Consider the following 23,930-nt stretch of genomic DNA (forward strand, 5'->3'; position numbering starts at 1 on the left):
TGCCTACCTCCACTGCTCTCGGCCTTCCCTCCTGCGGCTGCGTGCTTCTCGGTGGCATGCCTGTCTGCCACGTGCTTCTCTAGGACTTCCTCTCCGTGTGCACTGGCTGCCTGCTGAGCCAGGGCACCTTCCCTTTCCTTGTTGCTCTTCTCTTTCTCAGCTTTCTTCTTGGGTGTTTCCTGGCTGGGAAAAGCAGGAAAGCGGTACTTCACGGGAGACCCGGGGTATGGCTGCTTCACATGCTTTGGAGACTGTGGATACGCTTTTGAAGTTGCCCTGGAAAACCAAAAACACGCCAGCAAATGATTACTGGGCCTGACCACAGAACCGTCTGTTCCTAACACACCTGGTTCCAAGATGTTATACAGTTTCATCCTTCAAGAAGAACAAACCTAAGGTTTCACACACACTCAGAAGTCCCTGAAGTACTCTCACCCTAACAGGAACATACAGTATCTGTAAGACGTCCCTGGTGGAAGGGACAATATTTTAGGAAGCCTAGCTGGGGACGTCATGTCCTAATTTCACTGAAGTTTGATGACAACGTAAGGGTGGAGCGTTAGGCATTTTCCCACCTCCTCTTTTTAGATGACCACCACGGTTGGATCTGGCTATAGCACGGCAATGGACGAGCTGGCTTTTTTCTTCTATTGCACAAAATACATGTAACACAAAATGTACCATCTTAACCATTTTTAAGTGTACAGGTCAGCGTCATTAAGTACATTCAAAGTGTGGTGCGACCATCACCACCATCCATCTCCAGTACTCTGTACCCATTAAACACAAACTCCCTATTCCCGCCTCTCCCAGCCCCTGGCAACCACCCCTCTGCTTTCTGTTTCTAGGAATCTGACTATTCCAGGTACCTACAGTATTTGTCCCTTTGTGTCTGGCTTATCTGGCTCAGCATAACATCTTCAAGGTTCCTGCTTCCTTTTTTAAAAAAAAAATTCACCTATACTGAGGTATATTTGACATCTCGTACCTTTTTAAATACTGAAGACCGAAGTCAGCCAAGAGGTGGGGAGGGTCGGGTGTCTGTTTGGAGGTTCTTAAGGTTTAAAAGAATCTCTCCTGCTACTGGGCAGATTCAAAAGGTGAGGACAAGCCCATTTCTACACAGGGAAACACCGCTTTATTCAAATGCAGACCTTGTCTCATGTCTGTTGGAAGAAGGTCCATTATAGACACGCTGGCCTAGGCCTGGCTCCTGGTGAGCGCTGGGTGCTATGATGTAGGTAACAGCTGCTGGGGCCCAGGACGGGCCACCCCAAACTATCCCACAATGGTATATTGACTGTTTCGAATTAAAGTTATTTGAGAAGCAGCCAATGCAGGAAAAAATCATTTTTGACCCTCCTCTCTCTGCTTCACCTGAAAGCAGGAAATCCATCTCCCCTAGGGAAGGCACTCTCCCTGCGTCCTTATCACCACAGCTGAGGGATTCCGGGTGAGAAGGCTGCAGAAACAAACCTTGCTAATTTACTACCTCAAGCCTGGGCTCTGCGTCAATTCCTTACTAATTACGTACCTCAAACCTAAGTTTCTTTGTCCTGTGATTCCTCACAAATTTATTGTTTCTTTATGTAAAAAGATATAAACACAGCCTGTTTTGCCCATCTCAGAGAGCATCATTTTCATGATTCTCCTATGTGCACATAATTAAATTGGGTTTTTCTCCTGTTAATCAGTCTTGTGTCCATTTTATTATTAGTCCAGCCGTAAGAACACAAGAAGGGTAGAAGGGAGAATTTCTCCTTCTCTGACATAGCCAAGCTTCAGATGCCAAGTTCACCCAGAATTTCACACAGGGATGTGGCATTTGTACAGAGTTCCTGTAAGAAGAACATAAAGTAACCTCTACGTAAATTACAAATTGTCACTCTCAATCCTGTAGCAGGTCGAACCATATGAAATTGCTAAAACAAGCATACCTCGACACATTGCAGGCTCAGTTCCAGACCACTGCAATAAAGCAAATATTGCAATAAAGCGAGTCACACGAATTTTTTGGTTTCCCAATGTATATAAAAGTTATGTTTATAATATACCATAGCCTATTATGTGTGTAATAGCATTATGTCTAAAAAATGTACATACCTTAATTTAAAAATACTTTGTTGCTAAAAAATGCTAACCATAATCTGAAGCTTCAGCAAGTCATAATCTTTTTGCTGGTGAAGGGTCTTTTTTTTTTTTTTTTTTTGAGGAAGACTAGCCCTGAGCTAACATCTGCCAGTCCTCCTCTTTTTGCTGAGGAAGCCTGGCCCTGAGCTAACATCCGTGCCCATCTTCCTCTACTTTATATGTGGGACACCTGCCACAGCATGGTTTTTGCCAAGCGGTGCCATGTCCGCACCCGGAATGCGAACCAGCAAACCCTGGACCACTGAGAAGTGGAATGTGTGAACTTAACCGCTGCGCCACAGGGCCGGCCCCAACTAGTGAAGGGTCTTGCCCTTGATGTACACCTGCACTGATCAGGGTGGTGATTGCTGAAGGTTGGGGTGGCTGTGGCAATTTCTTAAAATAAGACAACAGTGAAGTTTGCTGCGTTGACTGATTTTTTCTTTCACGAATGATTTCTCTGGACTATGCGATGCTGTTTGATACCATTTTACCCAGAACAGAATTTCTTTCAAAATTGGAGTCAATCCTCTCAAACTCTGCCACTGCTGTATCAACTAAGTTTATGTCATATTCTAAATCCTTTGTAGTCATTTCAACAATCTTCACAGCATCTTCACCAGGAGTAGATTCCAATTCCAGAAACCACTTTCTTTGCTCATCCGTAAGAAGCAACACCCATTAAAGTTTTATCATGAGAATGCAGCAATTCAGTCATATCTTCAGGCTCCACTTCTAATTCTAGTTCTCTTGCTATTTCCACCACATCTGCAGTTGCTTTCTCCACTGAAGTCTTGAACCCCTCAAAGTCATCCATGAGGACTGGAATCAACTTCTTCCAAAGTCCTGTTAACGGTGATATTTTGACCTCTTCCCATGGATCACAAATATTCTCAACAGCATGTAGAATGGTGACTCCTGTCCAGAGGTTTTCCATCCACTTTGCCCGGATCCAGCAGAGGAGTCACTATCTATGGCAGCTGTAGCCTTACAAAATACACTTCTTAAGACTTGAAAGTCAGAATTACTCCTTGATCCATGGGCTACAGAATGGATGTTGTGTTAACAGGCATGAAAACAGCATTCATCTTGTACATCTCCATCAGAGTTCTTGGGTGACCACGTGCATTGTCAATGAGCAGTAATATCTGAAAGGAATTTTCTTTTTCTGAGCAGATCTGAATAGTGGGCTTAAAATATTCAGCAAACCGTGTTGTAAACAGATGTGCAGTTATCCAGGCTTTGTTCTTCCATTTATAGAGCACAGGCAGTGTAGATTTAGCATAATTCTTAAGGGCCTTAGAATTTTCGGACGGGTAAATGAGCATGGGCTTCAGCTTAAAGTCACCAGCTGCATTAGCCTCTAACAAGAGAGTCAGGCTATCATTTGAAGCTTTGAAGCTAGACACTGACTTCTCTCGAGTTGTGAAAGTCCCAGATGGCATCTTCTTCCAATGGAAGGCTGTTCTGTCCACATTGAACATCTGTCGCTTAGTGCAGCCACCTTCGTTAACGATCTCAGCTGGATCTTCTGGAGAACTTGCTGCAGCTTCTCCATCAGCACTTGCTGCTTCACCTGGCACTTTTATGTTATGGAGACGGCTTCTTTCCTTAAACCTCACGGAGCAACCTCTGCTAGCTTCAAACTTTTTCTCTGCAGCTTCCTCACCCTCTCAGCCTTCATAGAGATGTAGGGCCTTGCTCTGGATTAGGTTTTGGCTTAAGGGAATGCTGTACTTGGTTTGATCTTCTATTCAGACCACTAAAACTTTCTCCCTATCAGCAATAACGCTGCTTCGCTTTCTTAGCTTCTGAGATCAAACGAGCTCAGGTGTGTTCAGGGTGGTATGGCTGTAGAGTGTTTCGCTTTCTTATTCGTGTGCTCACCAGAGTAGCACTTTTAATTTCCTTCAAGAATTTTTCCTTTGCATTCACACCTTGGCTAACTGGTACAAGAGGCGTGGCTTTCGTCCTATCTCAGGTTTTGACATGCCTTCCTCACTAAGCTTAATCATTTCTAGCTTCTGATTTAAAGTGAGAGACGTGTGATTCTTCCTTTCACTTGAACACTTAGAGGCCACCATAGGGTTATTAATTGGCTTAATTTCAATATTGTTATGTCTCGGGGAATAGGGAGGCCTGAGAAGAGGGAGAGAGACGGAGAAACGGCTGGTTGGTGGACCAGTCAGAATACACATAACATTTATCAATTAGATTTTCCATCTTATATGGGCACAGTTTGTGGCACCCGAAAACGATTACAATAGTAACATCAAAGATCACTGATCACAGATCATCATAACAAATATAACGATAATGAAAAAGTGTGAAATATTGTGAGAATTACCAAAATGTGACAAAGACACATGAAGTGAGCAAGTGATGGAAAAATGGCACCAATAGACTTGCTCGACATGGGGTTGCCACAAACCTTCAATTTGTGAAAAACACAGTATCTGTGAAGCACAATAAAGTGAAGTGCAAGAACACAAAGTATGCCTCCATTCAACTGTTTCTGACCTATAGCAACAGCAATAAAAATGGCAACTCAACCTAATGTTAAAGGCCAATTGCTCACCAGAGGCTTAAACAGTTATCTAATTAGATCCTGCTAGTAAGGAAAAAATATGATCAGATCAATATTAAACTTAGCCTTGAGTTGGAATCATCCTTAAGTGGTATGTGGATTGGGTAAGAGGCAGGCTGGTTTTCCAATGATACTCTTATGCTAAAAGGCCAGCTCCAGGTGCCCAGGAGACGTTCTCTCAGTCAAAGACAGACTGAGAGCCACACAGTGGTGTGATCACTCAACCGAATGAACACAATTTGAACTTGATTTGAATTTTTACAATGCAGTTGTTTCAGCATCAACTATTTTACTGAGATGGAATCAGTCTGGATCCCACTTCCAGGGTGGGCTGTCTGCCCCTCTCTGGCAGTCTGCTCTGACTCAGGCCCACCATTCCTAAGGGTCCACTCAGCAACTAGATGTTTCTTTTCAGAGATACTACATAACCCTGGCTTTCTAATTTTGCTCCTAGACTCTTATAAAGTGGTGCACAGAATCCTCCTGCCCCTTCATATATGTATGCATATGTATTCATTCAACCCTGCCATTACTGACATTTGGGGCTGGATCATTCTTTGTTGCAGAGTGGTCCTGTGCACTGTAGAATGTTTAGCAGCATCCCTAGTGGGTCTCTACCCACTAGATGCTAGTAGCAATTTCTGCTCCCATTCCCAGGTTGTGACAACCAAAAATGTCTCTAGACATTGTCAAATGTCCCATCAGGGGGAAGATCGCCCCCAGCTGACAACCACCGAGGTGAGGCATACATACAGCCACCCCCATACACCTTCTATGTGTATAAAGCAGATAAAAGTGGAGTTGCTCTGGGTGGAGGGGCAGTGTCCTAATCCCCATGGTGACCCTGAGGCACGCCTATGGGCTTCCTGAGAGCTTTAGCTCGAGAGGCAATTATTAGTGCCTTATGTGCTCTGACAGTCATGTCTATATCCTTCCCGCAATGATCTGGAGCTCAGACTTCCTTTAACACCTTCCAAAACTACGTCCATGCTTCCTGAGTGCTGTCTACACACCGGCCATTGTGCTAAGTGTATATATACACATACTTGGGTATGTATGTGTGTATACGTGCATCTTTCAGTTGTCGAAAACCAGTATGACACAGGTACTATTATTAGGGTCACTTTACTGATGAGGAAACTGGGCTTAGAGAGGTTAAATAAGCCACGGAGCTGTGGACGGAACCCATGCCTCCCTGACTCCACTTCTCACAACTCTGACCTACTTGCTGTGTTGCAATGGTGGTTAAGCCTGAGCGGGGCACCAAGATCCCCAGATTTCCATTTCAGAACCGGCACAGAGTAAGCACCTTATAAGCTGTTAGATATTGGTGTTGATTAAACATATGAAAAAATAAAAATCTGAATTATCCTTACAGACAAGAACTAACAAAGCCAGGAGGAAGAACTGTAACGGGAAACCACAAGCCCTGCTCCCTCATGATGACAGTGCTCCACTGAGCAGAGTTTTCCATTCAGCGGCAAAAACCTGTGTTTAGGTTCAAATAACCTGTACAAACATATGGCAGGAAATCTTCTGCTTGGCAATGCCCTCCTTTCATGCTGTCGTCCAGGGCTGTAATGTTGCTCTAACTGCCAGGAGGGTGTCTCAAGGGACCTGGTCTAATGCCTTGTGAAGAGCAAAACCCGCCCCCTCCTCCCTGGAATATCCTGTGCACACTATGTGCAGCTCTGGTCCAACCACAGTGTAGGGGCAGGGAACAGCGAAGAATTACCCCTGGATTTGGGATGTGGAGAGAGAGGCAATAGGAAAGACTCCTATTTTACTGTAGATGATGCAGACGGAAACGTTTTCTCCTCCTGTAAGCATTCCTACCTTGACTCATTAAATAGGAATTTCTGGTACTGGAAGGACCAGCAAAAAGCCATCTGCTCGTCTTCCTTGCCCTCATCCTCCTCCCCAAGGAGTGAGGCATGATTTCTCTGATTGGTGAGACTGAGCAAAACTGCTGGGCGCACGCAGCCCAGTCCATTCTCATTCCCTCTGGGACCTGCCTGCAGCGAGCCCACATTCTGAGCTTCTCTAAGCAGTGCCTAGAGAGGCGGGCTCTGCCCCAGGGGCCTGCAGTGTGCTGGCACCTCTGCCCATGAATGGGTAGATGGATGAGGAGCTCTTCTGCAGACACGACTCCCACCATGAGGGTCCCCAGGGCTGGCCTGGGAGTAGTGGGTAAGAGGCCTGAATGGGCTGCAGGTGCAATCCATTCTATAGTCCAGCCTTAGTAGCCAGAAAGCCAGCATCTGGATCTCAACATGACCCCTGGGTCTAGTTTAAATGGCTATCAGAAAGGAATGGAGCGTGATGAAGTCACACCCTCAATCAGTGTATGTGGAGCCCATAGATGGAAACACAGGGCAGGACTATGATCCCGTGGAGAAAAGGGTGAACTGGCCTGGGTGGGGAGGTTCAGAGTCTCAGGTCAGCACAGCCATTAGCAGCCTTGCTCCACCTTGCTTTAAGAGAACAGTCACACGTAGGTTCTGCTCACACCACTGACTGTTAGGTTCTATTCTAAATAAAGCTAGGCCAATTACCCATGAGCACACATTTAAAAATAATTTCTACCTGAGAAATAAGGGTGGATCATTTGAGATAAAACTCAATATATTAAGAAGTCTGTTTATACTCCTCTATCCCAGCCCCTGTTCAATAAACAGAATAAACTAGAAAACACACACACACGCGTGCGTGCATGCACATACAAACGTGACCTTCAAATCAGGGAAGTGTAGGCAAGTCATAGATTTTTTTTTAACAGTGAGTGACCAAAATACAGAATACAGTCTTAGAAGTTCCCGATTTTATCTTCCTATTTGTACTTTCCTGCTCATCCTGCCTCACCACTTCACAGCATGGATTTAGCACTCTGCCGGGTGCCTGCATCTTGAACCAGGCAATGTTGGTCTGGCAGGCCGCAAGGCCTCTCTGCCCAGCCCTGCTCACACTACTGCAAGCCAAACAAAGTCTGGCAAAGCTATTCTTTTCCAATTTCCTAGAGATAGGTATCTTGGCTGATGAAAGAAATGAAACACGAATTAATCAGGGGAACTCACTGTGCTTTCACAGAGTTTCATTTTTAAGTACTTTCTCATCTATTTAATAAAGGTCTATTTGATTGCCACAATAACCCAGCGAGGTAGGTGGGAAATTACTATTAACCATATTTCAGATAAGAAAGCCAAAGTCTGAAGTGCTTAAATGACCTTTCCCAAGAGATGTAAACAAACGAGAGAGCCAGGGCTGGCACCCAAGTCATTTGATTCTTCATCTTGCTTTTTATAGCTTTTCCACTTTGATTTTTAAAAGTTCAGTACCTCCAATGATTAAAAATCTAACAAAGGGGATTTACAAGTTTTGTTGTGTAGGTGAAAATAAGTCTTCCTGGTGCACAAGACAGGATTATATAAACCTTTGAGGTTCCATGACTGGCAGGAAATATGAACAAACACCTCTGTGAGAAGAGCAGCAAGAATAACTCTCAGGAGAGGGCTGTGACGCTTCTAAACTTGAGTTCACTGCAAAGGCGAACCCCAAAGGACATTTTTGCTCCACATCCTGGAATTTAGCTCTGTTTTCTCCAAAGCCACTTGACTCCAGACATGGTGAACACAGCCTACCCATGGATGGGAGGGGTCTGTGGACCTGTCAGCACAGCTTGGCCAACATTCTGAAAAGTCTATGTTTATGGTCACAGTTTATTCATCCCAGAAAGGAAAAAGCAAGTTTATACAGAGAAACCTGTGGATACCACCTTAACCCAGTGACCAAAGTTACCATCACCAGTAAGAAACAACACGCCGTCATGGCCTCCTGATATGATGCACTGAGAAGGAACCAACATCCCTTCCATGAGATTCCTGCCCCAAATACACAACCTGAGTCTAACCATGAGGAAACAGCAGACCGACCCAAACTGAAGGACAGTCCTCAAAATAACTGGCTTGTGCTCTTTAAAAATGTCAAGGTCATGAAGAAGAAAGGCTGAAGACCTGTTCCAAGTTAAAGGAGACTAAGGAAGACAAGACAGTTAAATGCAATATGGGACCCTGGGTTGGATCCTGGACCAGGAAAAAAACGCTATCAAGGGTCTCATTGGGACAACCGGCAAAAGTTGCATACAGATTGTGAATTAAGTAACAATATCGTGTCAAAGTTAAATTTTCTGATTTTCACAATTGTACGGTGGTTATACAAAAGAAAGTCTTCATTCTTAGGGGTAAAGGGGGCTGATGTCTCTAACTTACTCTCAAATCGTTCTGGGAAAGAGCTGTGTGTGTACGCACGCGCGGCTGTCTATGTGTGTCTATGGAGACTGAATGAGAGTGAGAGGGGGATGGGAATGATAAAGTAAATGTGGCTAAAAGTTAACGGAATGAAAGGTATACATGAGTTCTTTGTTCTAGTCTTGCAATTCTTCTGCAGGGTTGAAATGATTTCAAAATAAAAAGGCTTTTAAACATTGGTCTAAACTCAAATTATCCTCTAGTTGGACCAAAAAATATAAGACTACAGACTGGGTGAACATATAAATACAGCTGTGAGGAGGGGGTATAACTTAACATTTTCAATTTTCTTTTTCAAGAAAATTTTCAGGTTAGAATGTAAAAGCCTATTTGAGAACGATGGTGGTGGCAAAAACAACAGTTGAATTGTCAATGCGGGGGCCTTGATCCACTGTAGTCGCTCATCTGTGGGCAGAGATACCCACACCACACATCCGCCAGAGAAGCCTAGAGGAATTGCGCCTGGTAAGGACCACTCAAATGTCCTCAAACACCAAAGGAATTGGCTGGTTTCAGGAGTTTTCCATAAGCTTGTAATTCTGAGTGGGAGGCACTAATTTGGGCCATCCAGACAACTTTGTCTTCATTTTTTCCCTCATATAGATTATCTGTTTTGTTTTCAATGCATGATAAAGTGAAATTAACCTAGGTTCCTGATGCAAAATTGATTTTAGGTATGAGCGATCTCTGAAAGTGATTATCTTTGGCAGACTGTATTTTCCAAACATGGCATGATAATATCTCTTCCCATCCTGCATGATCTTTTGAGTTTAGTTTTCCATCCCCTTGAATCTGGGTTGGCCCGATTGCTTTGACCAATAAAAGACAGCAAAGAAAGAATGCTGCACCAATTCAGGGCACAGTCCTTAACTGATCTGGTAGCTTCTGCTTCCTGTCCCAGGAAATACTCACTCTTGGGGACACTCACCCTTAGAAACCAGCTGCCATGCTATGTATGAGACACCTAAATCCTATGGAGAAACTACATGTGGGCATTCTATTCTAGTTGACAGCCCCAGCTGAGCTCCAGTCAACAGCTAGCATCAACTGCCAGCCAGGTGAATAGGCCATCTCGGACCTCCAGCTCAGTTGAGCCCTAGGATCCTGCAGTCCCAGCTGACACTGGATCGTAAGCGCATGGAAGACCCCAGGTGAGAATCGTCCAGTGAGCCCAAGACAACCCACAGAACAATCACACAAGAGACCCCAAGAGAGACCCTCCCAGTAAGCCCAAGTCACAGACTTGTGAGAATTAATAACAAATAGTTTTATGTCTCTAAATTTTGCAGAGTTTGTACAGCAGCAACACATAACCAAAACATTTCCCGTCATAATGACGCAACTGACTTAGAATATATTTCTAAGAACTTGAAACCATTCGAGAATACTTCACACTGAAGAACTTGGAGTACAGGCAGCACCAACACTCAGAGGCAGAGACAGGCTGGGTAAATCCACTTGGCCACACTTGATTTCCTCTCTCTAGGTTACAAAAAGAAAGCTATGCTCTATCCACCTCTTTGAGAGTGTTGCTGAAGCCAGTTTTCTAAAACCCATACAAGTACCCGACAATGCCAACAATGAAAATAAACTCAAACGCTTAAAAGAGCAATGCCATTAATATGCACAGCCACCCAACAGTGGCTTCATTTATCTGAGATCCTGGAAAAGAATGCAGTCAGAGCATGTCACATGACCTGTCTGGGTTTCTGGATGGGAGTTCAAAGGGACTAAGCCCCCGTTCAAAGTCATGTCACTTCCAGTGTGCTTTAAAGATCATACACTTGGTCTGCAGAGGGAAGGCTGAAAATGCCACTTTGGTCGGGGTTTAGTTTGTGTGACACCATTTTAAAAATCAAGTGTTTCTTTTTCATCTTTCTTCAATATTGAAAAGAATATACAAAAAAAGAATATACAAAAATATTTATAACAAAAGGTATGAACAGTGATATAACAAATGCTCACACACCAACCAACTAGTTCAAAGGAAAGACATGATAATTATGGCAGGATCTCCCGTGTGCTTCCTCCCACACTCAGAGGCCTTCATCACTCTGCATTTTATGTCTGCCGTTTTCTTACTTTTTCTAAAAATCATTTTACCACATTTATATTCTTAAAAACACATTGTTGGGGCAGGCTCAGTGGTATAGTGGTTAAGTTCGCGCACTCCGCTTCAGTGGCCAGGGGTTCACGCATTTGGATCCTGGGAGTGGACCTACACACTGCTCATCAAGCCACGCTGTGGCAGCATCCCACATACAAAATAGAGGAAGGTTGGCAACAGATGTTAGCTCAGGGCCAATCTTCCTCACCAAAAAAAAACACCCCACATTGTTTAGTTTTGCACATCTGGGAACTCAAAATAAATGGAATTACGCTGCTGACATTCTTCTACAACTTCATTCTTCCACCTGGCACTACATTACTGAGATTTACCCACTGGTTGTGGACAGCTGCAGTCCATTCTTTTTCAGTGCTGTATAGTTTTGCTGGATTTTCAGAATTTACTTATGGTCTACCTGACTGCCTACTTTCTCAGACCTGGTCCATACCCAGTGTGATTCAGCCACTAATTTTCACCCAGGGAGAAACTTTCTTTCTTTCTGAACATTTTAAAATCAAGAAACATTTGCTTCTCCTTAGACCTCTGGACTCTGGAATTCTGATTTAGAGGTATCCAAGCAACTTCTACCCCAGGGCACCACTTGAGGAGAAGTGGTAGTTTTGACAGTACACAAGGAAGTCCTGCTGTGTTAGAGTTTGCTATTTTTCCTGCCTACACTACAGATGACACGAATGGGGCTCTGAAAATAAAGGCCATGACACTACTTTCTCTTTGCTGAAGTATCAGGAATATCCTGCAACACAGTATCAAAGATGGCATCCCTTAGCCTTTAAAAATTCCCCAAGTGAAATCCACAGCCCAGAAAAGAGAACATCTGAGGAACCGAGCAGTGGGAGAATAAACCGATAAATGGCCCAGAAGGAAAGAGGAGGCCAGAGTCCTTGGGCAGGTTTGGTCCTGACATTTCCCAAACCTGCCAGGCGAGCCCACTCCTGCCCTCCAGCTTCTCCTTCCTTGCTTGCTTTCATCCCACGGACACATATTAAGCATCTGCTGTGCAGCAATAAACGGAGTCGGTGCCCACCCTCATAGCAGTCTGGCAAGAGAGAACACAGAGCAATGAGGCACAGACGGAGCTGACCTGCTCCCTCACCTCTCGCAGGCTCTGCTCAAAGGTCACCTCCTTAGAAAAGCCTTTCTTGACCACCTTATCTAGCTACTCCCCCCCACCATTCACTGTCATCTGACTCGGTTTTACTTTTCTTCACAGAACTGATCACCACCTGATAGTATATTCGCTGTTCACTGTTAGGTAAGCTCCCTGAAGGCTGAGAAGAGCACCGGACACAGAGTAGGTGCTCGACAGGTACTTGATGAATGAATACATGACTAATAGAGGTATGCATACGACGCTCTGTGAGCACAGGGAAGGGGGCGAATTCAGCTTTGGCTGGTTCTGGAGAGGATGACAGCTGAGCTGAGCAGCTCAAGTTGGGCTGCTCTCTCTCTGGACTAGGCCTGAAACTGTCCTCATCTGCATCCACATCTCCCTCCTACCTCACCTGGGGTCCCTTCAAGTGGAGACTGTCCCACTCATTTGGGGATTCTCTGAAGCATCTGGCACAGTGACTTATATTTATTCATTCCATAAATATTTATGAAGCAACTACTAGACGCCCATTACTGTTCTGGATAGAGTGGAAATTTTAAATATTTCTCTAAGTTGAACTGCATAGAAAAGTCTAGGTTTTGTTCAAGTCTCTTTGGTCAGAGAGAGATTTTATAAAACTCAGATGATGTGTTATTTAAAATACAAAATAGTTCCTGAAACACAATCTTCAAGATTTTCAACTTTAAAGAAATAGCAACAGTGCCCATCGTGAGCTTGCTTCCAAAAATCAAATTCTCCTCTCTATAGAGGGTAACAACCCTCTTGTTTGCCTTAGAGAAATTTACAATGACAATGATGAAACTTGCCAGCTACTATCCATGCAGGGACCATAAGTCAATATCCAGGAAAGAGAGGGGTGGGATCTGGAAAAACTCTAGTATGAATAGGCTTTTCTTTTTGTTAATGTCAATATCCCAAACTAACACTAGAGTAGTGACATGCGAATGGAAGGCTCAGAAATAATAAAGACAAATAGAGACCTTACAGCCCACCTAACAGATTTAGAGTTTGCAAGAGAGCAATACTATAATCAAAGACAGGCAATATGGGCAAAGAAGGATGCAACGGACTTAAAAAAAAAAAAAAAAGCGACCAAGATGCTATTAATTCAGCAAGGCGCTATGGAGGATTTTCCTCATGCAAGATGGATACATCCATAGCAGGTAGTAGTAGTCCATAAAAACCATAGCAATCCCTGAACAAAATAATAGTGAAAAAATCTTTGTTAGAAAGCAATGTCAGAAATAAGCTAATGTCACTTTGAAATATTTTTTTAACATATTTCCAAGTGTTCATCAAATTTGTGTTTTATCTTACATTCTCTGAACCAAACTGATGCACTAAACAAGCTTTATATGATTCTCTCTATATAAAGAGTTTATATAACTTTCTATATAAAAAAAGAGCTTCCGGGGCCTGCCTGGTGGCACAGCGGTTAAGTTCGCATGTTCTGCTTTGGCGGCCCGGGGTTCGCCGGTTCGGATCCTGGGTGCGGACATGGCACTGCTTGGCACGCCATGCTGTGGTAGGCGCCCCACATATAAAGTAGAAGAAGATGGGCACGGATGTTAGCTCAGGGCCAGTCTCCCTCAGCAAAAAGAGGAGGATTGGCAGCAGATGTTAGCTCAGGGCTAATCTTCCTCAAAAAAAAAAAAGCGCTTCATATTTTCCCAAATTAAAATCATATTTTTCTTTCTCTCTCAGTACTGCTGAAGACGTTCCCATTCTACTGCTGAATTAAGTTACCCAGTGAGTCATTCTTGTTAATTACTATCAGTAAAATACTTTAATGACTTAAGACAGTGGTCACACAGTATAAATTTGTTTTTCAGTTACACAGTCTCATTGGTGAGTTCATCCAATTCTTACCAAAAAAATATAATGGTTACATTAAACAAAAACATACTGCTGGTGGTGGCTGACAAGTTATGATTGCCTTTCTGTTTAAGAGATAGATGAGAGAAAAACGTAGAGAGAGAGAGAGCGCACGCGAGCAAGCTCAAGTGCCCAAGCACAATGAAATCACTTCACTCCAGATGCAGGTGAAGGAGAAAGAAGGAGAATGCCAGAAAAGCAGAACGGAAGAGAAAAATGCTGAATGGGTTATCTCAGTAAATCAGAGTCCCATATTTACCGGATGACAAATCCCTTACGAGCCCACCATTTATCCAGAAGATACACAGAGAGTGAACGAGGTAACCTGAAAGTCCAGCATGCCTCCTGCTCGCCTCTTAGGGCTGGCCATGCCTCTCCAGGGAGCAGGAGGCACATGCTGCACCACACAGAGCCCCACCAAACTGCTTTAATTGTCCAACGGTGGCAAAGGGGAAAGATGCTTACTTCAATGTCACGGGAGAAGATGACCTCTTAGAAATGCCTCCTGGAAACTCACATCTTCTCAGAGGGGACCCGAGGCCCACAGTGGGAACGGAAGTTGTTGTTCGTGGCCCCCTCTTCATCTTCTCTGTCTGTAGAGGACACAGAATAGGACAGCCATGGCCCACGAGTGGCAATGCTTCTATAATTTCTAAAAATACCTCAGATGGAAGTGACGCACACACTCTTTCAGAAGGATCCAAACAAAGCCATAGTGCTTCCCACAACGTGAATCTTTGCAGGGAAGCACCACAAGGTCATCGTATTTAGGTCATTCAGTTAAAAAAAATACCTTGAGCTTCTAAATGCAAAGATTTCCTTCTCCTTGTTACCCTGCAAAGAGCTAACAACAGAACCATATTATGGTCCTGGATATACAGAAACTAGACAGACTACAAAGATATACAAGCACTATAAAAAAGTCACAGGTAAGTGCAAATGTGGTTATAACAGCCAAGACAGTGGCTGTGGCCCCTACCAGTGTAATGGGACTGCAACCCCACCCACCCCTCCAGGTCTTCTCTATGGCCTCCCTCGGCAGGAGGCAGGAGGCATGGGCCTCAGTGCCTGGCCCGCAGTGCACTCCACAAGGGTGGTTCCCATCTCTTCCTATCACACTTTTCTGTAGCAAATCCTCCTCTGGCCCCCACACCCACATACATCAGCCCCCTTCCACAGTAATCCACCCTACAGTAAAACTCAAGGGTCTGAAATATTCACTTCTCATGGGAGAACCTCAGGGCCACAGTGGATTTAAAAAAATAAATGGGGTGATATAAAATAAATGCCCAATAGTACAGTAACATCATGGTTTTAAAATAACTCCACATGTCATTTGATGTCCCTCCCTTCAACAGGTGGAACTCAGTTCCCTTCCCCTTGAGTGTGGGTTGGTCTTAGTGACTTGCTCTTAATGAATAGCATATGACAGAAGTGATGGTGTGCAACATCTGAGACTGGAGCTTAAAAGGCGTTGCAGCTTCCCCCTTGCTCGGTCTCTCAGATCTCTCACTCTGGGGGAAGCAGCCAGCTGCCATGTCACTTGGACACGCAAGCAGCTGTATGAAGAGGTCCATGTAGTAAGGAACTGAGGCCTCCAGCCAAGAGCCACGTGAGTGAGCCGTCCTGGAAGAGCCCCAGCTAAGCTCTCAGGTGAGCGCAGCCCTGGCCATCATCCTAGCCACACCCTCGTGACAGACCCTGAACCAGAGCCACCCAGCTAAGCCATCCTCAATTTCTGACCCAAAGAACCAGTGACGCAGTGAACATTTGTTTCAAGCTGCTAACGTTTGGGGTAATTTGTGTCATAGCAAGTGACAACTAACAAAATTAGTATGGTATGTATAATTTCTAAATAAATATACATAATTGGCGGTAACTGCTCAACTTTTTTTTTCACTGATATTGTCAGTGTGACGTCAAAAATGTTTAAAGGCCACTGTTGTGGATGAAGGTTGACCTAGAACCTCAGTTCTAGTTGCCTTTGGAGGCCAACTGGCCCAGACTCAGACATCCTTAAAGAAGCAGTGACACTTGAAACATTCCTTCTGACTCCTGTCCTCTGGAGGGCAGGCTACAATGAGGACAAGGTTTTTAGGAATTTGCTACAAGGCACTAAGATTTAGGAGGGTGCAAAAAGTTAAACGATTTTCAAAGGCTGAGTGAAATTTTAAATCAAATCGGCCCCTTAAGCAGCCCCTGGAGACTGACGGAAACAGAGACGCCAGGTCAAGTGCAGGGAGGAATCAGTGTCAGATAAGCCAGCCCCGAGGGGTGAGTGAGAGGGTTTACACCTACCGGCGAGGCCTCCGCTCCTGCAGGGGCTCCTTTCCCAGCATCTCCTGCGCCAGATGTAGATGTGGTCTTCTTCCTCTCAGTGTTCCGAGTGGGAGAAGACTTATAGGAAGACTTAAGAGGGCCAGCAGGAGCTATACGAGGACAGGCATAGGATACTAGAGAGTTATAGTATAACAGCCAGAGAGACAGGGAGCACAGAGGGAAAAAGTTGGGGGAGCAGGGAGTCAAGAAGACACATTTCTGTTAAAATGTGACATGTGCAACCCACATTTTCCAAATACCACCATACATTTTCTAGTGTATGCAGAATGAACCCTACCTTAGAAGACTTCCATACTCAATGCTCAAGAGTCCAGTTCATTTTAGAAGTTCAAAGTCTGGGCTTTGGAGCCAGACAGATCTAGCACTGTCACCTAATAGCTGGATCACCTTGGGCAGGTTACTCAACCTCTCTAAACGTCAATTTCCTTGTGCAGGAAAGAGTTAATACAGCATATCTAGCTGCCGTCTTTTGAGAGGCCCGCTTACAAGGTTGGCCCTTGCCTGGCATCTGGGAACGGAGGTTTCAAGAGGGTTCCCACCATTGATGAATGTCTAAACTGTGCAAACAATATGGTCTATGCTGAACACCTGCTATCCTTCTGAGAATCTGGAATTTGGGTCCGTGACTGGCAGGGGGTGCCTACATGACCAGCCCCCAGTAAAACCCTGGGCACTGAGTCTCTAACGAACTTCCCTGGTTGGCAACATTTCACACGTGTTGTCACGGCTCATTGCTGAGGGAATTAAGCACATCCTGTGTGACTCCATTGGGAGAAGACTCTTGGAAACTGGTACCTGGTGTCCTTTGGACTTGGCCCGAGTGCCAATTGCCTGTGCTAATTGTGCTGTGCAGCCTTCCACTGTAACACATGACAGCCACGAGTGCCACCACACGCTGAGTCCTCTTAGCCAATCACCGAACCTGGGGGTGGTCTTGAGGACCCCCGACACAATTGGTGTCAGAAGCAGGAATTTTAAGAATGATCTTGATTCACTGATACATGGTAAAAGCATTGTTTGGGAAAAGGAAGGATAAAGGAGTGGAGGATGATGACCCTCTGGTGCCTGGTGGCTAGAGAGTCATCCACTGTATAAAAAAACAGCAGCTGAGGGGCTGGCCCCGTGGCCGAGTGGTTAAGTTCGCGCGCTCCGCTGCAGGCGGCCCAGTGTTTCGTCGGTTCGAATCCTGGGCGCGGACATGGCACTGCTCGTCAGACCACGCTGAGGCAGCGTCCCACATGCCACAACTAGAGGAACCCACAACGAAGAATACACAACTATGTACCGGGGGGCTTTGGGGAGTAAAAGGAAAAAATAAAAAATCTTTAAAAAAAAAAAAAAAAAACAGCAGCTGAGATGCTGTCAGTTGTGAGGGGTGAAGTACCCGCAGAGTTTGAAGATGACCCATCCAACTCCAAGAGTTGGCTTGCTGGATCCTCTGGCTGCTTTTCGTTATGCTGGCTTAAGTGAGGGAAAAAGTACAGTGTACAGCACAGGTGACACCTTTGATTTTTGTTTTCTCCTCCAAGTGGGAGTGGGACATGAGCTCCTTGCTCTTTGGCACCAGTGGTTTGCTGGAATAGTCTGAGTACTAGAACCAGAACAAGTCTCCATACTTGATGATTTTTGCATAATAGAGCCTCTGGAAAAAGGGAGACATAAAAAGAGAGGCAATCTCCAGAGATAGACTTTTGGAGTTTCAAAAATCAACCCAGGACCACTACAGATATAGAACACCCCACTGTGGGGTCTTAACCTGTGAAAACATCACAGATGCTGGTGGACCATCTGGGACAAAGACAACTGCCCACAGGAAAGGGCTTGTTCCCTGATGGGACCATTCGACCTGGAGCTTCCGCTTGGCTCTCGATTTCCAATGCAGAGCCTGCGTGCATTCCTAACTTGTGATTCCTGACAAAGCTCCAAGCTGGGAAAGGGCACTCACAGGGAGTGGGACCCCTCCACCCACCCGATGACCAGACTTGACCCCCTCCGGGGGCTGCCTCACTGTGGCTGACAGGACGTCTGGTGTTTGACTTTCCAAATTGGTTGCAGTTTGTAACAATGGACTGAGAGCCTGACTTGACCTCCTTCACCTTTCTCCCGCTACACAAACCTCAGAAAGGTGATTTGTGCAACACATCTGTCCTCGGGACGGGACTGACCTTTTCGAGGCTGCTCACTGGATAAACAAGCAGGGCAAAAGAGATGAGAGGTACGCAAGCCTATTTTGAAATTCTTTGAACTCGGAATTTTGTCCTAATTCCTGAACATGATGTATCTTTCTGGTTAAGTTGGATAAAATTTTTTTATAAAAATGCTCTTGTCCTTCTTGCATTAAATCTTTTCAGATGAAAGGTCCCAGCGAGAGTAGAGGATGATTGAGAGAATGTAAAGTTTTGATTACTGAAGGGGGCACACTGATAACAATGGAGAAAAACAACAAACCCCAGTACCTAGAGTGGTGCAAAGGAGGGAAAGGGCATTTGTGGTCTTTGTTTTCCAAAACTGTTCCTGGGAACTCTCCCTTCTTCCAGAAGGAAAACTGTGCTGCCTTTGCAAGCACTTCAGATCCAGATGGACTGCAGAGCCCAGATCACATGTGAGTGTATGACTGTGAGGCGGCAGGGGCAGGCCAGCTCCCGTATGGAGCCCAGAGAACACCTCCACATGCAGTCCGTGCTCAGCACGCGATGAACTAGTGTCACAGACAGAACGGTTTGGAACTGACCACTTCAGGTAGTCCCTCTGAAAATAAGGGCTGAACGGAATCACTCGGACCAGACTGAGAACCTGCGGCAGGAGGAACCATGGTGGGAAGCCACACTGTGCGCCGTGGTGGCCTGTACTGCCTGACCAATGCATGTCCTGCTTAGGGTGCCTGAACACTGTAAACTCTTTGTTTGCAGGAGACACATGTGCCCTCTGGGATTGTACTTCTTGGGTGTGTGCCCTGGCCATTGTGATACTGCCTCAGCCCTGGAACACTTTGAGTCTTCATCCTACTGGCCAGAGCTGTGCTGGGCCTGAATTGACGCCTCGGGCCAGGTAGAAAAGGTTCATGTGGAAATGTACAAAGGAAGCCACCTGGCTTTCTAAGACAGACCTTTATATAATGGTTTGTGTTTTAACTGGCTAAGTCCAGAATCCCTAAAGGGCTTAGGTGAAATCACTGCTGTAGGTCAGCCTCAGCCTGCTGTGTGGGGTCCTACTGATGATAATTCTGCTGTAAAGACACCTAGGCCAAGGACCAAGTGGGGACACTGTGCGGAAGAGAGAAAACATAGCGGGCATGACTGCTGTACTTGGAAAGGCCTGCTTACAAGGGTAGCCCTGGCGTCAGGGAACCTGGATTTGGGGAGGGTTCCCACCATTCATTTATAAGAGTGGCTCACTGTGCCTAAGCTGTTTGCACAAACAACACGATTTATGCTGAACACCTGCTTTCCTTCTGAGAATCTGGAATTCAGGTATGTGCCTGGCAGCGGGTGCCTATGTGACCAGCCTCCAATAGAAACTCTGGGTACTGAGTCTCTAACGAGCTTCCCAGGTCGGCAACATTTCACACGTTTCACAACTCATGGCTGGGGGAACGTGTCCTGTGTGACTCCATTGGGAGAGGACTCTGGAAGCCTGTGCCTGGACTTCGTCCCATGCGTCTTTTTCCCTTTGCTGATTTTGCTCTATAGTCTTTCACTGTAATATATCAAAGCGATGAGTCCGAGAGAATCATCAATCCTAAGAGTGGCCCTGGGGACCTCCTGACACACTCCCTGTTCTCAAAATGGGAATACAGGCATACCTCACTTTACTGCACTTCACTTTACTGTGCGTCACAGACACTGCGTTCTCATAAGACCCTGCACCAGCAAAAAACATTATGACTTGCTGAAGGCTCAGATGATAGTTAGCATTTTTTTAGCAATAAAGTATTTTTAAATTAAGGTAGGTCACTTTTTTAGACATAATGCTATTGCACACTTAATAGACTACAGTATGGTATAAACCTAACTTTTATATGCACTGGGAAACCAAAAACTTCATGTGACTCGCTTTATTGCGGTGGTCTGGACCCGAACCTACGATATCTCCGAGGTATGCCTGTACTTCCTACTTCCCAGGAATTTTTTGTTTGTTTGAGATATAATTAATATACTACAAAATTCATCTTTTAAAAAGTGTGCAATTTAGTAGCTTTTAGTATATTCACAAGGTTGTGCACCCATAACTACAGTCTAATTCCACCACATTGTCAACATCCCCAAGAAAAACCCTGTACCCATTACGCAGTCACTCCTCTTTCCCCCTCCCTCAGCCCCTGGCAACCATGAATTTACTGTCTCTCTGGACTTGCCTATTCTGGACATTTCATATAAATGGAATCATACAGTTTGTGGCATTTTGTGTCTGGCTTCTTTCACTGAGCACAATGCTTTCAAGGTTCATCCTGTAGCATGTATCAGTAATTCATTCCTTTTTAATAACTGAATAATATTCTACTTTACGGATATACCATATTTTGTATATCCATTCATCTGTTGTTGGACATTTAAGTTGTCTCTACTTTGTGGCTAATATGAATAATGCTGCTAAGAACATTCATGCACAAGTTTTTGTGTGAACATCTGTTTTCAATTTCCTTGGCTCTATACCTAAGAGTGGAATTGCTGGGTCATATGGTAACTCTATGTTTAACTTTTTGAGGAGCTTGTCAGACTTTTTCCCGAAGTGAATGCATCATCTTACACTGCCATCAGTAATGTATGAAGGTTACAATTTCTCCACATCCTTGCCAACACTTATTTTCTTTTGAATTTTAGCCATCCTAGTGGGTGTGAAGTGGAATCTCATGGTTTTCGTTTGCATTTCTCTAATGACCGATGAAGTTCAGTATCTTGTCATGTGCTTATTGGCTAGTTGCATATCTTCTTTGCAGAAATAGCACAACTACTCGGAAATAGCTAGAACTAGGTAGAGGATTATTTATCATTTATATGTCATCTTCCTGAAGACACCATCTTGGGAAGTGAGACCAGACCTGCGCTGATGCGGACACAAAGCATTACTCATCTGCAAACAGAGAAGGCCAGCCCTCATTAATCTTGCCATGATGATTTGATTCACTTTGGTCAAGGAAGGGCTTTGATGGTGTGGCCCAGCGTTTTTCAGACTCCAGTGTGCAAGTCTGGTGGGCCCGAGAGTCTGCCTTCCTAACAAGCTCCCAGGTGATGCCGATGTTGCTGCTCCACGGACCATTCCTTGAGTAGGGAGGCTCTAGACACTTATTGAGCTCTTGCTGTGCCAATCATTGTGCTATCTCATTTAATCCCTACAACAATTTAAAATAACTCCACCTTCCAGATGGGGAAACTGAGGCTTAGAGAGGTTAATTAACTTACTCAAAGTGGCAAGAGCTAGTAAGTGGTAGAGCTGGTTATGGGACTCCAGAGACTGTAGTTTACAGACTACTTTGCCAAACTGTCTCTTAAAACAAGTCTACTAACCTCCACAGCTCACGAAATGGATTTTTTTCCTAATCCACATGCCCTCAATCATAAAATAATTTACTCACCTTTGTGACACTTAAAAGAAACATAGCAACAGTAAAACACCAGGGGGTAGAAAACGTTATTAACCATTGAAGACATTTCACAAAACCAGCAAATAGGAAGCAAAATACAAAAAGTCAGGAACTCATAGGCCAACCAACATCACTTCAGGTATTTTCCTCAGCGTTACCAGCTTGGCTTCTTTTACCTGAGTCACTGGCCTGCTCAGAGAGCATGAGTGCACTTCTGCTTCTGGCTAAAGAAGCCTGTGTGGGTGTCAACAGTCGCATAACAAGAAAGGTTTCCATGGGACTAAGGTGCGTGCGATGAGCTGAGGAATGGAATCAAATGAAAACTTAAAAAAGCAAAATTAAAACAAAACAAAATAAAATGTTTAAAACAACACAATGCATGATGCAAACTAACTTCTGGGTGGCAGAACCGATGTGGAAAATAAAAATATTCTAGCAAAAGATGGCTTTGGAGTTCATCACAGTAAAATAAAACAAACCATGTGTCATTTCGAGTTTAGAGAGTGTGTTAATTCTCTTGGGGTGCCTTAATTCATTCAATATGTTATTACAGTATTAGAGTATTATCTGTATCACTCAAAGAGAATTAGCCCATCTCCCAAGATGTAATATGGATTCAAGAAACCATTTACTCACCAAGTAGATCTAACATTGAAAAAAAGATTACTCCTACAAAACACTTGTTTTAGGTACTCTGTTAAAAAATATTTCATAAACACACTGATTTTGTTAATGTATAAATATGTATCCTTTCATACTTTCTCCATGTAAATAAGGGAAAAATTAAAAAAAGATACAAAAATAACCAACTGATTATCAGCTTTAATGGAAGTAGTAGTATTCATAATCCAAAATTCAGTGACTGAAATGTCATTTTGATGGTTTTGGAATGTATTATACAGTAATGGATTAACTTTTCCATTACTTTGTATTCTTTGGGTACCCACTAGCCAGTAAATGGTTTGGGAATTAAAATTTTTCAATTTAAAATCCACAAGCAGATAATTCAGTTGCCAACAACATATAATAACATACTGATATCTTTGCGTATTAATCAATGCAAATATGAATTTTACATCACTTTGTAACCACATGAATGAAAACATATGGAACACACTAATGGAACAGCTATAAAGAGTTAAGAACATGTAGATGTTTTCTCATCCAGCTCTTAATCCAAGGTTTCCAGCGCTTACCCATGAACTGCATCAGAGATCAGCAACACTGACACTTGAGGGGTCTCTGACACACACGACCAGCCTCTGTGCTGGGAGTGCAAGGCGATGCCAGTGATAAACAACCAGGAAGGCACACTGGCCTCTTCAAAGTCACAAACATCCTCCTGCTCCCGCCTTGGTGATGACTTGCCATGTAAATGCTCCACGGGCACCTGACACTTCTGCAGTGATGCTCTAAAACACGCATTTAATGCCTGAGGAGCTCCCCTCCCTGCCCTAAGCCACATACTCTGAAAGGTGCAAACTCAGACTTTTAGTGACTTATCTGAGCCTCCATTAGAACACAGGTGGTTTTAAGTCTACTGAGTTTCTGGAACTGGCAACATCCTATACATATCATCTCCCATCTCAAAACAGAGTATCGGAAAAGGCCACCCATCCTTTTCCCCTTTTAAAGGCTTCATCTTAGTTCTAAACCTCTGTTTTCAAAACAGAAATGGGCAGGCCTACAAGCCACAGACAGCAGCAGAGCCCCATTTCTTCACACATCTAAGTCTCCCACATAGCTCTGCCTCTTCAGTTCTGCTATTTCTGGCTAATCAACCATATTGCATCAATAACCAGGCAGTTACTTTTTAATGGTCACATCTGCCCACTGGTCAATTAATTCTGGGGCAGGGAACTCCTACACGCACT

At 44.3% G+C, this 23,930-nt stretch overlaps 1 protein-coding gene across 23 annotated transcripts in view; it reads right to left on the reverse strand.

The window, feature by feature from the left end:
• MAP7D2 (MAP7 domain containing 2) overlaps nt 1–23,930 on the reverse strand; it is a 97,662-nt gene that overhangs the window by 18,361 nt on the left and 55,371 nt on the right. For 12 of the 23 annotated variants that reach the window (XM_070256749.1, XM_023634488.2, XM_023634487.2 and 9 more), the window contains 4 exons: nt 22,233–22,355; nt 16,434–16,588; nt 14,601–14,728; nt 8–276 (listed from right to left, as the gene is read on the reverse strand). In XM_070256749.1, the coding sequence (XP_070112850.1) occupies nt 8–276; nt 14,601–14,728; nt 16,434–16,588; nt 22,233–22,355 (675 nt within the window). The remainder of the gene's footprint in view (nt 1–7; nt 277–14,600; nt 14,729–16,433; nt 16,589–22,232; nt 22,356–23,930) is intronic. The other 11 variants (XM_070256742.1, XM_070256751.1, XM_023634489.2 and 8 more) reach the window with 2 other exon arrangements.

This window comes from Equus caballus, chromosome X (genome assembly GCF_041296265.1).
Source record: "Equus caballus isolate H_3958 breed thoroughbred chromosome X, TB-T2T, whole genome shotgun sequence".
Taxonomy (NCBI): domain Eukaryota; kingdom Metazoa; phylum Chordata; class Mammalia; order Perissodactyla; family Equidae; genus Equus; species Equus caballus.